We start from the raw sequence: 21,969 nt of genomic DNA on the forward strand, positions 1-21,969 counted from the left end.
TTGGATCGCCACCTCCAATGTTTTCTTCTTGGGTGAGCCAGGCTTTTTTCGCGCTTTCCGGGGGTATGCTGGCAGGTTTTCTAAGGGTTTATCTTATCCTCTCTACTTCCATCGTCTGATGGTGACTTAACCCCTTCTTGTCCCCTTTTCTCTCCACAAGTCGTCTCGGGGGAGATTCTTCTTGGCCACCCTATCCTAAGATCTGAATGCCTAGCTAGAGTTTGCTGATTATGTTTAATTGTTTTGACACGGGTCATCTGCAAACTTCAAATCTTCCAATTGCAACCTCTCCAAAAGTATGCAGGTGCTCCCACGGAGGTCAAAAGAAACGCTACAAGTACACTTTTAAGGCCTTTGACCTCAATCCTGACACATTGGAGGACGCTTGCGACAGAAGCAAGTGGCGTCTGGCTGTTCACAAGGTGGCAGCTGCACACAAGGCCAAACGAACCACTGCAGCTCAGGAGCGTAGGAAGGGCAGGAAGACAAGAGCAGGAAGCCCACCATTCGCCCCCACCCCTGCCCACACTGCCACTACATCTCCTCCTCTCAGGGCGAGAATTGGTCCAGCCAGCCACCTGTGCATTTACTCCAGAAGATCTTCCCGAGCCCTGGATAACAGATGGTCTTCGGCGACCCTAGACGGACAAACAACACAACAGAATATTCATCTTTTTTTTGGATTGTCGCAGCCAGCAATCTTGCCTTTTTTGCAGGCTTCTCACAGTTCTTCTCTTCTCTCTCTTCTCAGTCTCGAGTGATTTCTCTGACACAGAAATACCTGTCCATTGTGCCGGTGGGCAGGGTCACATAGCAGAGGGTGGTGTATTAAGACCCTCTTTGAACCTCTCTCGTCATAGCTACCGTTGGTACTCGACTTTTGACGGTATAACCCCAACTTTGCTGTGGTTTGTTCCGACTGTTCCCTTTCTCCCTACTGAGACGTTTTCTGTTGTTGTGGTGTTTAATTTTTTCTCTCTGTCTTGTGTTCTTTGTATCTTTGTTGCCCGCAACCTCTTGAGTTTCCCTTGCTATTTTTTCAGTTCATTCCACGACTCGCTTCAGCTTGCGTTTTCAACGGCACAGTATCAACTTTCTGTTGTTCATGGTACAGCACAGCTGTCTGCTTGTCTCTCTTCGACCAGAATTTTCAGTCATAATATCCATTCCATTTTATCATTTCTGCAGTGACCTTTTTTTACACAATAAAAAAAAATCAAAGCTTATAGGTGAAGTCACGGTAAGAGGGGATGTCCACTTTTCCAAAAACATCCCCACGCGTTCCGCCAGTAATTGTATTACTTTTCATTTTCGAAATGTCCCTCTGGGAATGACATTTGTTTAAAAAACTCATTAATAATTCATAAAGAAATTACAAAAGAAATTAATGTTAATGAGTGTCTTTATATCTAATAAAGACACGGCTAAACTTTACGTCCAATTTTCTAGGGCAAAATAACCTTAAATCTAAATATTAGTGCAAGAATGAGTTGATCACATCAGAAGATTTTTAAGCCGCAAATTCGCAGTTCGTGTTTTATCAGTCTAAAACACTCGGCGCGCCTCGTGTTTTAAACTTGATAAAACACTGCTGCTCATTTATTAAACATTACGTAAGCATCATTCTGGGAAACTTTATTTCACCTTAAAGAGATATTCCTGGGGTTCGTCACGAAATGATACTTTTATGGTTCGTTCTAAAGGTGCACTTTATTTATCAATCACCTGAATGACAAAGAAAGATGGGACAGCTTATGTGAGGCAAACGGTCATTTGAGAATTTTAAAGGCTTTTAAGATGTGTTTTATTGTAGGTCACGTGACATTATATGCATTGACATCTTGTTAAGAAAATGAGAATTTAATAAAAGAATTCTAGAAATTTGTTTCTAAAAAGTAAACAAGTTGAGTTCTCAGTTAGAGTTTACTACTCCTGGCCTTCAGTTTACAATAAAAGCTATGCAAGAACACCTGCTATTTACAACACAATTCTGCCACATTTATCTATTCTGTCGCACATTATTTAAGTAGTTAATCTATTTTGTTGCACATGTATCTTCAGGAGTTGAAGCATGGGATCGCAGTAGGGAACATTTACAATGTACTCATATAAAAAAGTTGTTACTCCTTGCTTCACACTCAGGTCATTCATTGGCTATCTCCTAGCTGGCTGCATGGTCTTTACCAAAAAGGAAGAAATAAATCTTGCACACACGGTAAAGAATTCAGTTCTAGTGTCAATGCTCTCAAAACCTGCTACCACACAATAAATATCACAATGGTAGGTCTGTGTGTATGTGTGTGTGTGTGTGTGTGTGTGGGGGGGGGAGGAGAGAAAACCCCCCAAGTATTTCATATAAAAATATAATTATTATTATTTTAATTAAAAACTAGTAGCTATCATAACAACATATGCAATCCTGCTATTGCAAATCTATTCATAATTTTAAAATTCTCTATATAAAAAAAATTATTGACATACGTAATATTTAATTCTCTTTACTAATTGCCATAATAATTTCTGTCAATTCGAATTTTAATTGGATAATTTACTAACTCAAAACACTGAGTAGGACGACTTCTGTCAAAACTCGCAAATAAGCCATACACCTTTTTACTGACCTAAAATTCTTATTCCAAATTGCAGGTGCAGCTTATTTGCAAAAAACATCAAAAAAAGTTTCTCAAATTTCTGTTTAACTTTTAAGGAAAACACTCACTCCATTGAGAAAGTCAAATAATGAAGACTTAATTTACAAAGCTACAAAAAAGTAAGCAATAGTCAGTGAGTGGTGATTAATTTTGCAAAATTGCAGATACTGTTACGTACTGTATATTCAGATTGTCAATCATTGTCTTTTTAAAGTTTTTTTTTTTTTGAAAACCTTTCTTCTCCAAACTTTAAGCTTCTAAACTTGGGTGCAGCTTATCTGTGAAATGTTTTACAGCAAATATATATTTTTTAAAAAACTCATTAATAATTCATAAAGAAAATTCAAAAGAAATTAATGTTTAATGAGTGTCTTTATATCTGATAAAGACACGGCTAAACTTTACGTCCAATTTTCTAGGCCAAAATAACCCCCAAATCTAAATATTAGTGCAAGAATGAGTTGATCTACATCAGAAGATTTTTAAGCCGTTCAATAAATTTGCAGTTCGTGTTTTATCAAGTCTAAAACAATTGGCTGCGCCTCATGTTTTAAACTTGATAAAACACTGCTGCTCATTTATTAAACATTACATAACCCATGTATTCAACAATAATGTTATGATGATGTAATGAGAAAATGAGATTCTGATCTGTTTGATTTGAAGGATATTTGGAGTAATTTAAATTAAGAACAGCAACCACTTTTCCACTGCTTAACCATTGGCTGCGGATTTTCTAGCTCCAAAGTGTTCGACGCTGGTGATTGTTCCTGATTGCCTTTTTGAACCAACATCTCTGCAATGGTGTTAAAAGTATCCTGAATGCCTTCTCCTGTCTTTGCGGATGTAAGAACACTGAGGCAGCACTCATTTGCAGTATTGAATAACTCAATGGTTTCAGTGGATATCTGACATTCAAGGTCCTTTTTGTTACCAACAAGTATTTTCAATGCATCTGGAGAAAATTCTTCCAGATCTCGAATCCAGTGTCCTAAATAGTGTATCGATGAAGGTTCATCCACACTATAAACAAAAATTGCGGCATGTGATCCACGATAGTAATTATTTGTTATTGTGCGAAATCTTTCCACTCCTGCTGTGTCCCATACACCAAGCTGTAAACAAAAAATACCCAGATCAGATAGACTTCATTTCAAGAGAAATAAAAATAAATAAGAAAAGGAAAAGAATGCACACAACATTAGTTGTTTACCATAGTGCACAAACCACACACCCTTTTTCAGACCAAAACGGTAAACATTTTTAAATTATTTCGGGGGCAAAACGGCACAAAAACCAAAACCTTTGGTGCTGAACATACCATACCCACCCCCTGGGGGGTAAAGGTAAGGTTAAGCCTGCATACGAGCCAAGTGGCTCATCAGGTCAGAGCATATCCCGGTTTCCGTAGCATTAAGCAGCTAGGAGTATTTCTACTCCCCCCTGGATGGGATGCTAGTGCATCGCAGGGTTACCCTCCAGCAGTAAATTCACCGGCACCCATTTATACACCTGAGAGTAAATAAGTTTCTTGCCTAAGAACACAATGCAGTGTCCCAACCAGGTCTTGAAACCGGACCACTCGATTTGGAGTCTGGCACACTAACCATAAGGCCACCACACCTCCCCTGGGGGGACTTCCATACTATTTATGAAAGAGACAGGATTCTCATCAGAAAATTTGAATTAAACTGCTAACAGAGACCAATCTAGGTGTGCCTCAATCTTTTTCGATCCCTAAAAGACACCATTTTTCATGCCTGATTGGCATTTTATATTTTTTCACATACAGACCTCGACACCTAAAATCATTGCCTTTCTTTTCTCAACAAACTATACATGAGACCACATCTGTAATGTTCACCCCTTAGCGAGACGATGAGCACCCTGTCCCTTTCATATAATAAAGATCCTCCCATCCCCCCTCCCCAGGACCCACTTTATGTTATTAATCCCCTGGGATAAATAACACAAAGGCCAGGCACCACTGCAGAAAACATCAGAAATAGAAGAAGTGATCAGATGACAGTCATCACAGCCCCTGAATTATATTAAGCTTACTCATATTCAACTGGTGGAAAATATAAAATTAACTGATAACTTGACAGTCATCTAAAAAATCCACAATTGCAGATCAAACAAACCAGAAGGATAACCGTTCCCTATTTTCGATAAAAAAAATGTCTTAAGCTTTATACTTAAAGTTTAATTTACCAAAAAGTATAATTTCTGAATAAGCTTTCAAGAGCTTAAATCTTTCACTTACCGTCACTTGTTGGTCGCCAACCTTCACGTACAAAGAAAAGCTGTCAATTCCCACTGTGGTCTTCCTGCCGTCGTTAAATGAGTTTTCCTTTGCACGGTGAAAAATTGCTGTTTTTCCAACCCCGGCTTCGCCCAACAAGATAACTTTGAAAAGCGGACCCTTGTCTGCGCTTAGAGCCGCCATTGCTTTTTTACATGTCCCCACAGGACACGGGCCTACAAGTTCATATCAGGGGGAGGGAGACGGGAAGTTGTTACAGGAGATAGATGCCTTTATTTCCAATCTACTATATTAGAAAAATATAATTAAGTCATTCAAAGACGTAGATGAATTAAAATGGACTGTACCTTTTGTGAGAAATGAAATTTGTTTTCTTTTTCTTTCGATTTGTGTGCATTGTTTATCCACCCCACCCCACCCTGCAGAGTATCCACGCGTTGTTGAGCCCGTGATTTCTGCGAAAAAGGAAAGGATTGTATTTCCTTCATTTCTGAGCAAAGAAATGGCGAAAGAGGAGGGTGTTGAACTTATGTACAAAATCGTGCTCGCTGGAGATCTTGGTGTAGGCAAGACCTCGATATTTCAGAGGTATGACATCAACAAGTTTTTTGAGAACAAGGAGTCCACATTTGGCTTAGACAAATTAACGAAGGAGGTCGTAATAGATGGAAAGCGATGCAAGGTTAGTGGAATCTGTTCTTGTGAGTGAATGTGTAGACGACAAACTATTATTAAACGCTAACATACAGGTAGTGGCGGGGTTTTGATACAAATACTGTAAGTTTCTTAACAAGATGCATTCAACATTTCGCCCTTTGAAACATCAATAAAGGCCTCAAATATTTTTCAGCCAACCATAGAGCTATTTAAGCAGATTTAAGCTTAGGCTTAAATTATAAGTTTGTACACATTTTTCCTAAGCCATTAATGTCTTTCAGTATCAAGTTTTATGTAAGCTTACGTGTTTTGGAATAACTGTGTAAATACAAAAAACGTCATGCAATATTAAAGATAATATTTGGGATAATGTAATTGGTTGAAGCATATCATGAAACAGAATATGGAACCATTTTGGGCATTTATTTTATAGAGTAAATAAGTAAAAAACAGCAACATAATTTCCATGTTTTCGCATACATGTATTTACACTGCACCTTTGGAAAACACATTCACTATGGAATTCAAAACTCGACAAATTGATGCATTTAAACTTATGTCGATCATCACCATGACAACAGCCAATAGTCTCTTGAATTGAGATCCACATACACCAATCGGCACAACTCATGCAAGTCGGCTGAAATGACTGATGGCAGGGTGTAAAACAAGAAAGTCTTTGGTTAAAATTGAACTTCGAGGTTTGCATGTTTTTAAAAGGTGCATCAAAGGGCTGGGAATGAGACATTTGGTTTAATTGCTAGTGTCTTTATCTATTTCATTGTCCCTAATGTCCATGCAGTATGTGTTGCCATAGTTTCTTAAGACGGATTCTGCTGAAAGTTCGAGCAATAAGTGCAAAAATTACGTACCAAAAGCCTACTCATAATACGGTAACATTTTATATACTATTTGAAACACCTTACTTAAATTCATTTGTGTCAGTGACCCCGGGATTAAACTCTAAAGCATTCTCGAGAAAATTCAAGTCAAACCTCGTAAAAAGGTGTAAACCGCGCCATTTTGTTTGAAACTGACGTGAAACGTCCGTTTTAACTGAAATGTAGATAACTTCAAATCCATTTTCTCTCTAAAAAGTTGATTAATTGCCAGGCAACTGGAACAGTGTATTTCCCTGAGACTAGAAACCTTTATGCTAATGCTATTTTCTACTGGGTTCCCACCCCCTTACCCTTACCCTCCCAGCAACTCCAAAGCACCAAGGGTAGGCGCTCTGCTCTGCTATACCTGCCAACTCTTTCTGGGTCAATGGCGTGAGATTTTTATCCTGTGATTGCCAGTATTTCCGAAGACAATAAAACCATGTCTGAAGTTTTCCGAAGATGTGTGTTCAGAATTCTGAAGGCTGTGTGTGGACGTGTTTTGCTAAACATGACCGCGTTCCCAATGCCTTTCTTGTCAAAACTGAGATTTTGGGGGAAGTATTGTCATTTACTCATTTTGCATGGAGTTTTCTTTTCTCGCATTTGTTTGAGTTTGCATTTTTTTGGAAAGTGTGTCGGTTATGGCTGTAATAACTCACATACATGTATTTCGACTAGGCATGAGAAATTGGTTGTAAGCTTGAGTTGGCGCGAGATCGAAGTTTTCAACTCGCAGGTGTGAGACTCACGCCTTAAGCATGAGAGTTGGCAGGTATACTCTGCAGAGGCCTCTTTTCTTTTTCGAATGGGCTGGGCAATCATCGATCCTTATCGCGCCATTGGACGCATAAGGCCTCAATAAGGCTGGGCAATAAGGAAAGATTAAAAGTATGTGCATGGAGCCTGGCCGGGGAGAGAGAAACAAAAGTGCACAGGGTTATGGAGCCTCTGCAGAGGAAAAAGCAAGGTAGGATATAGCTGACTGGAAGCAGACTGATTGGTGTGGTCATCGAAATAACTGACTTAAAGATGTTAATTGACGTTTAATTGCTATATTTTGATCTTTACAAGATTAATGTGTGGGACACAGCTGGAATGGAACGGACACGGTCCCTAACATCAAACTATTACCGCAGTTCTCAAGCAGTTATCCTTGTGTATGCTATAGATGACATGTACTCTCTGACTGTACTGCGAAGCTGGATAGAAGACATAACCAAGGATGCCACAAGTGCTCTGAAATTTCTTGTTGGGAACAAAATAGATCTTTCAGATGAAGGGTCTCAAGTTGATGATCAGCTAGCAGAGTCGTTTTGCAAGAACAACAGAATAGAAAAACTGTATAGAGTGTCAGCCAAGACTGGTGCTGGAGTTAAAGAGATGTTTGATGACGTTGTAAAGATCTTGATAACTAAGAAGAAGGAGTCCACCATACGGGATAAAAATGCTTTTTCACTCTATGAAAATGGCAATGAAAATGAAGCTGCAAAAAGCAAAAGTAATTGCGGTTGTTGATAGGATTACAAAAATTATACATTTACATTATTTTAATTATTATTTAATAGGTAAATGTGGTATTCTCACACTGAAGTGCAAAATAATAGAAAGCATAAATTTTAAAGTATAGTGCATCCCTTTAATTACTGTGGTAACCTTACAAAGTGATTTAGGGATGAAGGCAAATGCTGACAGAAATTGCAAAGAAAAGGTACTGTGCCTAATGAAGATAACATAACAATAACAACACAAACACAACATAATGATAACATAACACAAACTTCTTTTAAAAATTATTTTTTTTTTTTTTTTTTTTATACAAAAAAAAAAAAACTGGCATAATGTATAGGACTGTGTGGAAATCTTACCTCCGAATTTTTTATATCAGAGTGAATATGATTTATAATTACATTTTTTACATAAAAAATAGCAGATACAATATTTATCTCTAAGCAAAATCAATGGCTATTACTGAGCCAGGCTAGTGACAGAATTACATGTAATCAGCTTTGCAAAAAGATGATCAATGAAAATTATTTTTATTCCACACTGTGTTTGCCTTGTGTTAAATGATCCGTTTCATTAATAATTACTGACCCTCCAAAATCCTATTGTTTTCTCTTTGCAATATCTCAATGATTGCAGCCAGCCATGTACCAAAACATCTAAGTATGTGAAAGCAACTAAAATTGTCAAATGCAGCAACCCTTCAAATTGAGAGCATTTTGGAGCTGGTTACTAGCAGTGGTGGATCCAGACCTTCAGCTAAGGGGGGGGGGGGGGTCTGCTTGACTATGAATATTCAATTCTGCGAAGAAAATTCCGGCACTTCAAAGAAAATGCGCTATTTCCGAAAAAATAAGGGGGGGGGAGCGGGCCCCGCAGCACTTCAAAGTGGATCCGCCACTGACTAAATTGGAACGTAAGTTGCCAGTCTCGTGACTAAAATTGAGAAGAAGGATTGAAAACGCGATCTTATTATTTAGCGACTAAAGTTTTTTACTGGCGACCAAAAATTAATGGCCACTAAGGAAAAAAATAAACTTGGAGTGGCATTGTGCAGAGAGATCAATAATTACTTTGGTTCACATCAGCCTCAATCAGCTGTCTGCATTATAACCAATAATGAGGCCCTGCCAGGGGGATCCCGTGTTGCTGGTCTAAACTTAAAAATGTCCTGTGTCGCTGTTTTATCGGACTTCCTGTCGCTGTCAGTAGTTGAATTGAAGGAAAACTGCTTGTCCTTGTTGGAATTTAAGTTTTTCCATTAGGGTTGTCGTTTGTCGCGATTTTAATTTATGTGCTGTCACTACTTTTTGGGCCATGTCGCCTGTCGGAATTTACCCTGGCAGGGCCTCAATAATGCTGTGAACCTCAGTGAATTCACTGCTGTTTGGTAAAGAAATTGTTTTGTTTTGTTTTTTGTTTTTTAAGTTTTTTAGGTGGGGGGGGGGGGGGGAAAGAGGTACATTCGCATAATTTTTGTGACTACTGCGCATGCGCCAGTAGTCACTATTGCTGTCATGTCCGTCCCGAAAGTAAGTAAGTAACAATAGAGTATACTTCGGAGCCAATCAGCACAAAGAAATACAGATATGTGAGTCTCTTCGGTAACACTTCGTAACAACGATGGCCTACCGATGGTCTACGATGACAAACGAACATCTTTGTAGTGATCGATTACATGTTCGATTGCGAGGTCTGTGTTTTATATTTTACAACATTCACCTCTCACAGCTTTCGTATTTTGTTTCTAACCGAACAGATGAAAGGTTTCGTGAGAATTTTTCAGCTTTTAGGTCGGTATAGAAAGTATACGACAAATTTCTCGACTTCGCTTCGCTCTCAGCTTTGGAACGGATTGTTCGATCGCGAGTTAAGTGTTTTTATATTTTACAACATCACACAGCGTTCACATTTGCTTCCAACCGATCGGATAAAAGGTTTGGTGAGTACATTTACGCCTTTAGCTCGACCAGTTATTAGTGTGCGACGAATATGTATTGTATTTTAACCTGATTTGACCACGCGTGATTAACAACACGTGCGCTTGCCGATACTCCAACTCCATAATTGTAAAGTACATTAGCCTCGTGTGAAGAAATTGAACCCCTCTTTAGGAGAATTCAGCCACTGCGGATGAATATTTCGCGCTTAAGTTTTAGGGAAATACATGATCCTCTCTCCCACTATGGTAATAATATAATATTGTGTCCGTTTACGTAGCAAACAAATCTGAGCAAGTGCCTGCTATTGACCTCTACGGTCGAATTAAATCTTCTAGTGATCGAGAAACTATCGATGTGAAAGCTGTGGTGAATCATTACTCCAGAACTGTGATTTGTTAGATGTATTAAAACATAATGATCGTAAACCGTAGTAGTTCGATCAAATAAGCGATAAACTACAGTGTTCATCATTCAAGCCCTCGCAGCCTAAAGTTCAAGTCACGCAATCGCTTTAATACAAGTACTTTTACATATATACAACTCCACAGTACGCTTTTATTTGAGATTTTAGTCTTAATATCCGCTTTTTAATTGTAATTCTAATTGTAATATTTTACTAATATTGCAACCTTTATTTACTAAATTCAGCAATAATTATTTCTTTATTGCAAATCATTCAAGTTAAGTATTTACAGGTAATTAAACAACTTCCAGGCATAGAAGATGAATGAAAGTTTCCGGTTAATACAAACACAGTTTTTCTCCTGTGTATACAATTAAAAAAAGTTTTTTGATTGCCAATTACAAGGAAATGAACAAACAAATAACCTGCAGAGCAGTGTGCCTCTCACCAAGAAAGTGTGAAGTTTTTACCGATTACAGTAAAAAGAAAAACCCATTTGTATATAAGTTAAAAAGTTCAACGCGGACACCTTTTCGAACACCAATAATATCTTGATGGGTACAGTTGTAGATACTATGATATGTAGCTGAACACTATCCACTTGACTTCTCAAGATCAGAAAATGAGAAATTCAAACCTATTGTGCTTCTATTAAAGGCAAACCAAAAGCAAATATGAATTGTTCTGCAATGCTTTGAATAATTATGTTCTGTTCTTGTTACCTATAGATATACAAAATAACGATGTAGCAACTTCTGTTAAATAGATCTCACTAAGTTGTTGTATCATTCTTGTTTGATATTAAAGTTTATTAAATTAATTGAAACTGTTTTTGATTATCCAATAATTTTTGGGTTGTATTTTGGAGCCGATTTTTGGTTACTTTTGTGGGAGGCGCAGTGGCCTAATGGTTAGTGTGCTGAACTACTGATCAAAATGCAAGCAGTCGGGGTTCGAGCTCTGGTGCGGCGTTTTGTTCTTGGGCAGGAAACGTAACTCTCATGGTGTCTCACTTCACCCAGGTGTTTAATGAAATGGAAACTGGAAAATTGACTGCTAGGGGGTAACCCTGCAATAGACTTGCATTCCATCCAGGGGGAATAGAAACACTTCTAGTTAAATGCTAAGGAAACCGGGATAAGCTTCAGCCTGATGGGCTACTTAGCTCATATGCAGACTCTTCCTATTATCTTCTTGATTACCACTGATTTATACACCATATAACACTCTGACCGACAGTTTGACAATAAATATAGCCGCATATATATGCCAATTCTACTTTCGTAATTTTCATCGTCTTAGCAGTAGTCACACGCGCCTGTAGGCGCCTATTTTTCTATTTTGCTTTACCGTTTGAGACATTTTTATTGTTATCAAACAGATTTGCATTATTCATTATATAACTCCCATCTAGCAAATAGAGTATGATTATTTTAATTAACCCAAAGCATATTTTTATGGGACGCTTTGCACCTCTAATAATTTATGGACTGTATTATTTTGAAGGCTCTAGCAACTTTTGCCTTGCCTATAATTTTACTGACTAAAATGGAGCTGACGTTCCATTATCATTGAACAAAATAGCTCAATTCACGCATAGCATGTAAACTGGCATCTCCCTAAAGCCCCAATAGGGTGAAAAAAAAATGAGAGAGTAGAGTGAGACGAAAGAAAATCAGACAGAGATCTTCCTACCCAGACCATGCTTGGGTAACTTCTCTGACTGTTGTTGTTGTTGTTTTTAATTTTGCTATACCCCACTATGGAGCCAGCCCTGGCAGGCTAAATCCATGTAATAGACCAATTCGGCTAACATGTTTACATCGTTGTTGCCCCCCACGACAGATCATGTCATGATTCCTTTGGGAGGTTACAATTGTTCTGTTCGTTCATACTCCCATGCGCTCAGTTACGTGTGACAAATATTGCACAATTGTAACCTCCCAAAGGAATCATCACATTGTCTGATTTGGGTGGCAACAACGATGTAAACATGTTAGCTGAATTTGTCTATTATCATTTTGAAATTTATTTATTTTTATCCCTTCAAATTAACTTATAGATAAAGCATAATTTAAATAGATTTAGCCAAGCTTAAAAGCGAAGCTCCCCGGTTATTTACTTCACCCTTTTCGAAAATCCGAATTTACTGACCGATAACAGAAAAAATAGAGCACTTGAGCCTGGGGTCCAATGTAAACCATTACTTGGTCAGCGGTAAACTTCGAAAAAACATTCGACCTCGATGAGTTCTATATGTGAGCCCACGATATGGTCATGTGATACTGGTCAGCAGATACCTTGTTTTGACAGCTGTCAATTGACCATGACATGGATGTCCAATATCAAAGATGTAAGCTGATATTAACCATAACCTTAAACCTATTTCTAGAGTATGTCTGCCATGTTGGGGCAACATCGTCGTTGCTAGGGCACACGTGCCCACGAACCATACCACTAGCCATGATGACCAAGAAAAACCAAAAGCATGGGTCGATTAATTTTCTATGGGTATGGGGCTCTGCTCTGCGGCCCTTTGGGCCACTGGGAGCTCCGCTATTAATATATATTTTTTTCGGTAAAACTTAAGCCTTTATTACACATGTGTACCTGTTAACAACAGATACCGGTAATAAAATTTTGTTATTTTTAAAAAGATATTCCTACATGCAAACATATTTTATTGGCATTTTAAGCAGTCTGATTGGTCAATCTTAGGATATTCAATACTATCTAACAGTAGATACTTGGTATCATGTCGAGATTGATGGGTTAATAATAAATTATTGTAAATTGTTTGTCATGTTAGTGAAAGCAGCATCTCTTTCTCCTTCGAGGGCTATTTGCATCATCTTCTATTTGCAAGGTAATAATCTCATTAGGACCATTACAATTGTACCGAGCAGTTTCCTCAGTTGAACATGCGGTGCGACCTACATGTGTAGTTTTCATGGGTGTGGCTTTCTTTATCAAATGGGAGGCCACTGATTGTAGCATTTCTTGAATTCCTTCATTAGTTACAGCAGAAGTCTTAAACTGAAGTGTAAAGGCATTGGGTGGAATTGATGCCATTGCGTCATCTTCACTGACAGTTGCATCTAAGTCAATCTTATTTCTAATAAGAATGCAGCAAGCTCCTTGTGCATTGATTTTGACAAAGTTTAACAGTTCAATGGCTTGGCTGAAAGAATCCCTATCAGTTGCACTGTATACAAACAGAACAACTTGGCTAAGTACAAAGTGAGAGCGAGTTAACTGTGCATGCCTTTCAAGTCCACAGGTGTCGCACAGAATAAGCTGCAAATCAAAACAATGAAACTCGTTTAATCAGTTACTTGGTAGGTACTTGCAGATTGAGAGTGCATGGTGACACACAGGGTAGTAGAGGGGAACAGGGGGCGGGAGCCGGGGAGAAAAGGGGTGGGAAGCAGGATTCTTAAGGTGGCGGGAACCAGGAGAAAATGAGCGAAATTTCGTAACATTTCATTATATTTTGCAATAGACATATGCATGGAACAAACAGCTGGAGAGAACAGCTACGGAAAGGGGCAGGAGGCGGGAGTAAAAGGTACGGGAGGTGGATTCTTAAGGTGGTGGGAACCAGGAGAAAATGAGTGAAATTTCGTAACATTTCATTATATTTTGCAATAGACATATGCATGGAACAAACAGCTGGAGAGAACAGCTACGGAAAGGGGCGGGAGGCGGGAGTAAAAGGTACGGGAGGTGGGAGGTTCAGACCCCCACTGTCCCCCCCATAGGGTAATTACCCTTCTTTTAGTAACAGACTGTTGGTTTTTCATTTATTAAAATCAGGTTGCGTGTCTGCTTACCCAACTTAGCTAGGACTATTTGTCTGCTTCCTACACCGTACCTATCACATTACACTTATATGCTGACATACCTTGCCCAGAGCTATACACATAGGAGTGTTTCTCCAATCTGCTGATGTCCCTATGTCACACAAGCCCAACCGCACACAAGCCCCACCCCTCTCCCTCCCACGACTGTGCTGGTGCCATAACATAAAAACTTTCACTACTCCCTATTCTCTCTATCTAGTATAATTACGAAAATATACCAATTAGGGCCTCTTTGCATGAGAGTTTTTGTCCCGGGATGACTTTCGTCCCGGGATGAATTCATCTCGGTGTCTGATCATTTTCTTGTTGCTGTTTACATGATGATACATGATTTCGTCCCGGGATGAGTTCATTCCGGTACGATTTCATCCTGGGATGAAACACCGGGATGAAATGTCATCCTGGGATTAAACGTGATGAAAAACCCCATGTAAACAGCCCTTCCCGGGATGAAATGTAATGTTATGTAAGCACAGGCTAGATGAATTCAACTCGGGCGGGACGACTTATCCCGGGATGAACACGCTCATGTAAAATAAATTTTTTTCATCCCAGGACGAAACTCATCTCGGCTCTCATGTAAAGAGGCCCTTAGTAGGAAAATGTTACCAATTCATCATACCTCAACTGTTGTACCATCTACTTCCACTGTTACTTTACGCTCATGATCCTTTAAAGTTTTGCTTGGACGTGACTTACTGTCCTGCAGTGGTAATCCACACACGCGACGGAAAATGGACGTCTTTCCCACACCAGTCTTTCCACATAATACAACCTTGTATGTATTGACCATTACAGGGCCCGGAGTCAATCTTATTTTAGTCACCAATACGCTTAATACAATGTGGTGCAATGCTAATACAACGTTCTTTGCACCATTTCATGAGATGTACAGCAATGTACTGGTATCATCTGATGCACAGAAATCCTCACTTCTGGAAGACATAATTATACAAATAAAATTGATTACGAAACTGATCTCAGTTCTCAACTACTAGCACTGTACTAAATTCCCTGAAGTCAAACCATGGTCAAAACAGCCATCTGCATTAATTTTGGTCCATTAGGCAGGGTCTAAAGGAGGGTGGCTATATTAGGCTATAGCCCATCATGAGGCCTAATTTTTTTCACCATGGAGCCTGATCGAATCCCCAGGGGGGGGGGGGTACTCAAAAAAGTTTTATATGGGGAGGCTCCGCTCCAAGTTCTAACCCCTTACCCTTTTATATACCATTTTTGACAGAAATTGTACCCCTTTTGTATATCTTTAACTGAAAAAAGGCACCCCTTTCATATACCTAAGAGACATGGCGTGGACTTAAAATAGGACGTTTTCTTGTCGACATTTTTATGTAGCGCTTAATAAATTAAAATAATACAACCATAAATTGTGTCTGTTCGAAATATTTTAATTAAAGGCCCTTTTAAATAGCCAAATGACAGATTTCCATACCCTTTCATATACTTAAACTCGTGAAATCCCTACCCTTTTATATACCTGAAGGCTGAAAAAGGTACCCATTTCGGGCGGAGCCTCCCCGTATAGGCCATTATAGGGAGTACCCCCCCCCCCCCCCCCCCGGGATCGAATCATGAAGCCCCATCATTTTGCCCAAAACATTTGCTACAGAGCTTTTTGCAAGCCCTGGGAGCTGACTTTTTTGGGTCCAGAGCCCTGGAGCCCTAAACTTCTCTGGGACCCTGATTAGGGAAAGGGGAAGGCATAGCAATTTTTCTTTTCACTTAGGAATCCTGCCAATCAACAAAAAAGACATTTATTAACTAAACACTTACATTATGATGACACTGTCATGAAGACATTTACATGAAGATCAATTGTGTGTGCTAACCTAGCCTCCTACGCAGATGTCCTTTGGACTCATCATGCGGAGGAACGTGTGATGAGCCCAAAGCAAGTCTGCGTTGGAGGCTAATGAGAAGAGGGGGAGACATGGGGGTTTGCGATGTTGTAGTATTGCTAATTTATATGGCAGTGTTCAGTGCAGTGAATAAAATCCCATCTAGCCTGTGTTGCAGACGAACTAAACCCTGGCAGGCTTAATCCCATCTTGCAGCGAATCTCAAACCATACGGTGTGCGATGTTTGTGTTTTTGAGCCTACAGTGTTCGGCGAAACAAAATTGCACAAGAAAATATGATGAAACACCGTCACCGCAATATAGTCAAGTTACTTATCAATGAAAACGGATTGGGATTGGCAGCTTAAACGTATTTTGTTACACAACATGGAACGTATTTTAAACAATTTTATAAGCACTGTTAATGAAGATATTAGAGCTAAATTTCCATAACACCGCTAACAATTGCGGTGTTTTATGTGGTGTTGCGGTGTTGAGGGTCCCCCAATTGTGGGGAGGAGTGAAATACGATCGCCCCTAAAAACGACTGCGTGGGAAGCTAATCCTAACCCAGATAAATATGATGTCAAATGCCTGCCCAGGGGGGAGTGGGTACTGTCGTGCTGAGACAAGTTTAATTTTGTTCTAGCTATAAATTTTTCAACAAGTCTAACAATTTGACGAAATATAGCTGTGTGCATTAAAATATTGTCAAAGGCATTCAGAACTTTTCAACATTTCGTTATATTGCACACTTCAAGCGGCGTAAAGCTGCGAAAACAAAATTTTGTCTCTTCGGGAATGCCCCTCAAGTATGCCCCTAGCTAGGATCGATTTTTACCAGCCGTGTCGGACCAGTAGAATCGGTTAATTTTACGTGAAACTACAATATCACTTCATTGTGTTCACTAACCCTACAAATAACTCACCAAAACATCAATCAATTGTAGAATTTCCGAGGCAAAATGATCCGCAAAATCTTGTGTGGAACACACAAGCTTAGTAGCCTGGCCGTTTACCTAATCGACAGTGGACTGGAAGCTAGAAATTACATGTTGTTAGTTTTGCAACATGGCGGACCGGCGGACTGTGGAACTGCCTTTCTTTAATATTTATCTGTCAGTTTCATTATTGATTTGACCTTGCTCTTTAAAACAAGAGTAGAGTATGGGGGATAAAGACTGCAAGAAACTACCAGTGTACAAAGTTGCTCTGTGTGGGAAAACTGAAGTTGGAAAAACGTCCATATTTCGCCGCCTTCGAGGTGATGGCTTCAAAGACGATACATCAAAGTTCGATAATTTGGCAGAAGACAAGATCAAAGTCCGAGTTCAAGATAAAACCATTAAAGTGAGGAATGAGCTGAGTAATAAATAAATGATATGCAATCACGTACTGGAGGCCAGTTAAAGATAACGCCACCTCACTCCCATAAGCCTTGAGAACAAATGGACAATGTCCATTTCTACATGTAAGCTTAGTTCAGGTTTTGTTGTTGTTGTAGCAGCTTCATCTATCAGAGCATTGCAGTGCGTGGCTTTATCTTAAATTGATCGAAGCAATGTAGACAAGTAGTTTTTTTTTTTTGTGTATTATCTGCACAGTTGCTGCATGATGACCTCAAGGGGTTTATTTTCAAAGTAAGCTTCAGATAAACATTAACTACATACCGGTAATTAATATAGTAGTCAATAACTTAAATTGATACCCCCCCTCCCCTTCTTAGGATGTGGCTCTTGGCTGGTCAGTGTTGTCATTTATCACTCATTGATAATATTCTCCATTCATTTGGTATATTTACCTCTAAGGGGCAAAATAAGCTAGAGACACACCCTCAAAAGTGGATTTCGGTTTCTTTTTGTGATGTTTCTCAAAATTTCTCATGGGTATTTTCAGCTCTATTATATGGGAGCTTCTTGATCCCCCATAAATGGTAGGGGTGTAACAATACATCAAACTATCAATGCATCGTGATTGGGGGTGTTCCGATAGCAATGCATCTTTCACAAATTCAATTTTCGATAGCAATCGCGATAGTCTCGTTAACTATCAATAGTTACGATAGTTTTTCAAATGGTGTCCTGTAGTACATTTTCCGTAATTGAAAAATTGCCTCGCTTGTTCTCTGCTGTCCTTTCTTGGCTTTCTGTTCGTTGTTTCAGAATCCGTACTGTTTTACAAGCCATAAAAGCAAACTTCACAGACATCGCTCTCTCCAGGGCCTTATCCACGTTCAAAAGGAGAAAGAAATGATTACGATGCTTTAAAGTCACTAATTACTATCACAATACTTTTGCAATAGTGTCACTACTATTGCAATAGTATCGCAATTGTGTCACTACTATCGCAATAGTATTGCAATAGTAATTTGACTATCGCAATACCATCGCAATAGGCAAAATGACCTCAATAGTCACCCCTAATAATTGGTTTGCAGTTGACAGTTGCAGTTAAATAAGTGTTTTTTTAACTTGTCATTTCTTTTTAAAATTTGCTTTCTACATGTAGATTGATCTTTGGGACACATCTGGAATGGAGAGATACGCTCGTCTGACCCGCCAACACTACTTTGGAAGTCATGTTGTGCTCTTGGTTTATGATTGTGATGATACAGAATCACTTCAAGTGCTTAACGATTACTACACAGATGCCAAAACGAATGCTAATGGCGCTGCAATGGTGTTAGTGCGTAATAAGATTGACAAAGAGGACCAGAGTGTGGATGTAAAAGAAGCTGAAAAGCTTCTCTGCAATCATGAGGACACGGGCAGATCTGTTTGCAAGTTTAAATTCAGAGCAGAAACGTCAGCAAAGAACAATACAGGAATTAAAGAACTTATACGAAGAGTGGCTGAATATCTACTGAAAAATGCAGAACCTAGTAATTCAAGGAATGAATTCGACAAGATTAAACCTACAAAACCTGAGCCACCACGCACGCCGGTACCTTCCACATCAGGCGGCTGCTGTTAGAAAAATGTCTTACATTCATGATGATAAGAAGTGTACAATTCATGTCCACATCTGTTTCCTCTCATGGCCAGCATAATCAGGGTTGCCACAGGTCAGAAAATGGTCAGGGAAAAATAAAAATCTCCAAGATCAGAGAAAAGTCAGGGAATTTTATTTTTAGTCACTGGAAAAATTGACATTTTGAAGAAACGTCAGGGAGAATTGGAATATTTACGACACCCATGATTGCATACAATTGATGGCTGGAAGAAACATTTCAGGTCAATGTGATCTCAGCTATATGTTCTTTCTTGGAAGCAGGCGCTAGAGGCCGCTACAATACATGTAGCTGAAATTTTGAATTTATTTGGTCAGGGAAATTTTATCAGGAAAAAGTCAGGGAATTTTGAAAACCAATGTCTGTGGCAACCATGATAATGTGTTGGAGGTTACAAATTTGTAAAACAATGAGCTTGCAAATGTACATGTAAGTTTGACAACTCCAACTTAGCTCATGGAATGTGGCTTCAAGTAAATTGTAGGCACCCATTGCCAACACAGCTGACATTAGTATATCTTTTAAGGCAATTAAATAAAAGGGCAGGATCGATCTGTTCAGAACAGTAATAGTCAGTAGAGTTTATTTCAGCACCACACTAGGCACTGAGTCAACATGTTTATACACAATTTAGTCGGTTTTAGGTTAAGCCAGCCGCACACTAGAGCAACTAGCTGAGCTGTTCACCTCACCTGCCTGATTGCTCAGCCATTACTCACTGCACATTTCACCGCAGACAGTGAGGAAAGTGCTTAAAAAGTTTGATCTGGAAGCCACCATGTTGAATCACGTGAGCATTCTGCCTGTTTATTGGTCAGTTAATATTTTTGGCTGGGCAAGTATTTCATGTCGCCCACACATGTTGAGGATTTTTCCACTTGAGGCAAAAAATATCAAACACGATAGATATTTTCTTCAAGGCTTCCAGAGGTAAAATTCTCACAAAAAATGTCTGCACACGAGAAATCTGCTGAGCAAAAGGGCTTGCGAGGCAGTTAGCTCAGCTAGATGTGTGTGCTGCCAGCATTAGGTTCAAGGAAGCATCTACTACATTGATAATACAGTCAATCTCCTCTAAAACAGACACTGTCGGGACCGGCTCCAACTGTCCGTTTTAGGGAGGTGTCCGTCTTATAGGGAGTTTAGTTACAGTAAAATGACTGAAAAAGGCAGGAACGGGACCAACACCAGGTGTTCGTCTTAAAGAGGTGTCCGTCTTATAGGGGTGTCCATTAAGAGAGAGTTGACTGTATAAAATCAGTGTAGTCATAGTAATGGGGGAGGGGGGATTGGAGGTTCCCGCATCCTGTACTTCTCCCTCCAATACAACCCCTCAGACTCCTGGATTTAGTTGAATCATCATACTATACATTCAATGGTTCATCTGATCTACAGTAAGCGTGGGAATGGGGGGGGGAGGAAATCCCTGGGATTTGGAGCAAAGTCATGTTAATCTTGAAGAAAACTCAACTTGATTCGAACTGGTTTAGATTGAAAGGGACTGCATGTGGTTTGTGGTTGTTTTTTATCTTTGAATTAAATTTTTCAAACCAGTTTGATTTTTATTTTAATTTCATTGTCTCATATTCATTATCATAATCTGGTTTGAAAAATTTTAAACTTAAGATAAAGTTTAATTAATAAACCTCAACATAAAGGCTAAAAGCCCGAGAATCATCCCTGCTTCATTTCTCCTTGTTTGTTTTCCAACCTTAACAGTTGAATAATAATAATAATAAATTAAGCGGACTGGATTTTGTGACATAATCACCAGTAAAAGGATAATCAGAATATATTTTTTGCCATAATACTGGTTAATTTTGTCAGTCAAAATTAATAAATAATTATATTATTTTAACAATTAAAATGAATCTTTTTGCACTATTTTAAGTAATAAAAAGTTATTTATAATAAAAAATGTTAAAGAAATCAATTGTGAATGTGCTATTCACATTTTGTCATCAAATGTCAACTTCTACTATTTCATGTTCAGTCAATATTCTAAGTGTGTCTTCCCTTAAAGATGGAGGTGTGTTTAGCTGATAGTCAGACTTGTAATTTAAAGGATAAGAACAATTAGTGTGAGCTCACTGGGGGTTATTACTCGCATCTCTTCCCTTTCTGGGGAGGGGATCAGAGTGTAGTAATCTTTCTACAACTTTAAAAAGTCTACATGATGCCATGCCATGACCTGCTAACATAGGCAACCTGCTACGCTACATAGGTCACCTGGTCTGTCACTGTAAAATCCTGGTTATTAGCACCGTTAATAATAAAGTAGCCCAGTTAGAAGCACCACCATCCCAAAGTGAAGTAGAATCTCTTCAGTTGCATTGTAGGTTATTCATTCCAGTTATGGAATAATCATTTAAGTTGAATGTTATGCTTCAAGTTGAAATGTGTGGAAGTTGGGAAGAGTAGTTACCTTTCTGAAAATTTCTTTTAGAATGGCTTCTTTGACTCCACCCCACTCTTCCCCTTGCATGTGATTTATTAAGCTTGTTCTCTTTTTCAATTGCTTTCAATTAAAACTGCCTGGTTCTCTAGTAACTTATAGCATGCATGAAGGGTCCAAATTAGGTTTGCAGAGATGTGGGATGGGGCTTAAGTCAAGGCAGGATGTGCAATGAGAGATAACAATAATAATACAGTCCGACCTCTATTAAGCGGCCGCCCTCGGAACTTTGAAAAGTGGCCGCTTAATAGAGGTACAATATAACTTGGATAGGAATGGCAGTAAACATGATTTTATTGACTCTATATAGCAAAATGCTTTAAAAAAAGTGAACATATATAAAGATAAATCCAAAATTCATTGTAACAAAACATAACAGCGTATTTCCAGCCCATGCATAGTTCTAGCTCTAACACAGAGGGCACGTAGTTGAAATGTACAGTATTTCTTCAGGTTGAAAATGAACAGAAAAATA

At 38.9% G+C, this 21,969-nt stretch overlaps 4 protein-coding genes across 4 annotated transcripts; 2 read left to right on the forward strand and 2 right to left on the reverse strand.

Moving 5' to 3' along the window:
* Positions 1 to 2,344: 2,344 nt before the first annotated feature.
* Positions 2,345 to 5,237, reverse strand: LOC144649731 (ras-related protein Rab-35-like). The gene is made up of 2 exons (XM_078509293.1): positions 4,918 to 5,237; positions 2,345 to 3,766 (listed from the first exon to the last, which is right to left on the reverse strand). The coding sequence occupies exons 1-2, from the start codon at positions 5,098 to 5,100 to the stop codon at positions 3,338 to 3,340; spliced, it is 612 nt and encodes a 203-aa protein (XP_078365419.1). The 5' UTR covers positions 5,101 to 5,237; the 3' UTR covers positions 2,345 to 3,337.
* A 136-nt stretch (positions 5,238 to 5,373) lies between these two features.
* Positions 5,374 to 8,243, forward strand: LOC144649730 (ras-related protein Rab-30-like). Its single transcript, XM_078509292.1, has 2 exons — positions 5,374 to 5,599; positions 7,530 to 8,243. The coding sequence occupies exons 1-2, from the start codon at positions 5,420 to 5,422 to the stop codon at positions 7,971 to 7,973; spliced, it is 624 nt and encodes a 207-aa protein (XP_078365418.1). The 5' UTR covers positions 5,374 to 5,419; the 3' UTR covers positions 7,974 to 8,243.
* Positions 8,244 to 10,618: 2,375 nt separating this feature from the next.
* LOC144649800 (uncharacterized) lies at positions 10,619 to 17,041 on the reverse strand. The gene is made up of 3 exons (XM_078509393.1): positions 16,959 to 17,041; positions 14,793 to 15,105; positions 10,619 to 13,604 (listed from the first exon to the last, which is right to left on the reverse strand). The coding sequence occupies exons 2-3, from the start codon at positions 14,961 to 14,963 to the stop codon at positions 13,113 to 13,115; spliced, it is 663 nt and encodes a 220-aa protein (XP_078365519.1). The 5' UTR covers positions 14,964 to 15,105; positions 16,959 to 17,041; the 3' UTR covers positions 10,619 to 13,112.
* A 51-nt stretch (positions 17,042 to 17,092) lies between these two features.
* LOC144649801 (ras-related protein Rab-18-like) lies at positions 17,093 to 20,915 on the forward strand. The gene is made up of 2 exons (XM_078509394.1): positions 17,093 to 17,379; positions 18,538 to 20,915. Exons 1-2 carry the CDS (start codon positions 17,197 to 17,199, stop codon positions 19,000 to 19,002), a joined length of 648 nt encoding a protein of 215 aa, XP_078365520.1. The 5' UTR covers positions 17,093 to 17,196; the 3' UTR covers positions 19,003 to 20,915.
* Positions 20,916 to 21,969: the final 1,054 nt, after the last annotated feature.

Source organism: Oculina patagonica, chromosome 4 (genome assembly GCF_052425735.1).
Source record: "Oculina patagonica isolate OP01 chromosome 4, crgOcupat, whole genome shotgun sequence".
Taxonomy (NCBI): Eukaryota; Metazoa; Cnidaria; class Anthozoa; order Scleractinia; family Oculinidae; genus Oculina; species Oculina patagonica.

Coding starts and splice junctions, on each gene's coding strand:
- LOC144649731 (XM_078509293.1), bottom strand. CDS start 5,100: ATGGCGGCTCTAAGCGCAGACAAGGGTCCGCTTTTCAAAGTTATCTTG. Junction 3,767..4,917: donor TTGGCGACCAACAAGTGACG/GTAAGTGAAAGA, acceptor TTTTGTTTACAG/CTTGGTGTATGGGACACAGC.
- LOC144649730 (XM_078509292.1), top strand. CDS start 5,420: ATGGCGAAAGAGGAGGGTGTTGAACTTATGTACAAAATCGTGCTCGCT. Junction 5,600..7,529: donor TAGATGGAAAGCGATGCAAG/GTTAGTGGAATC, acceptor GATCTTTACAAG/ATTAATGTGTGGGACACAGC.
- LOC144649800 (XM_078509393.1), bottom strand. CDS start 14,963: ATGGTCAATACATACAAGGTTGTATTATGTGGAAAGACTGGTGTGGGA. Junction 13,605..14,792: donor TAGATGGTACAACAGTTGAG/GTATGATGAATT, acceptor TTTGATTTGCAG/CTTATTCTGTGCGACACCTG.
- LOC144649801 (XM_078509394.1), top strand. CDS start 17,197: ATGGGGGATAAAGACTGCAAGAAACTACCAGTGTACAAAGTTGCTCTG. Junction 17,380..18,537: donor TTCAAGATAAAACCATTAAA/GTGAGGAATGAG, acceptor TTCTACATGTAG/ATTGATCTTTGGGACACATC.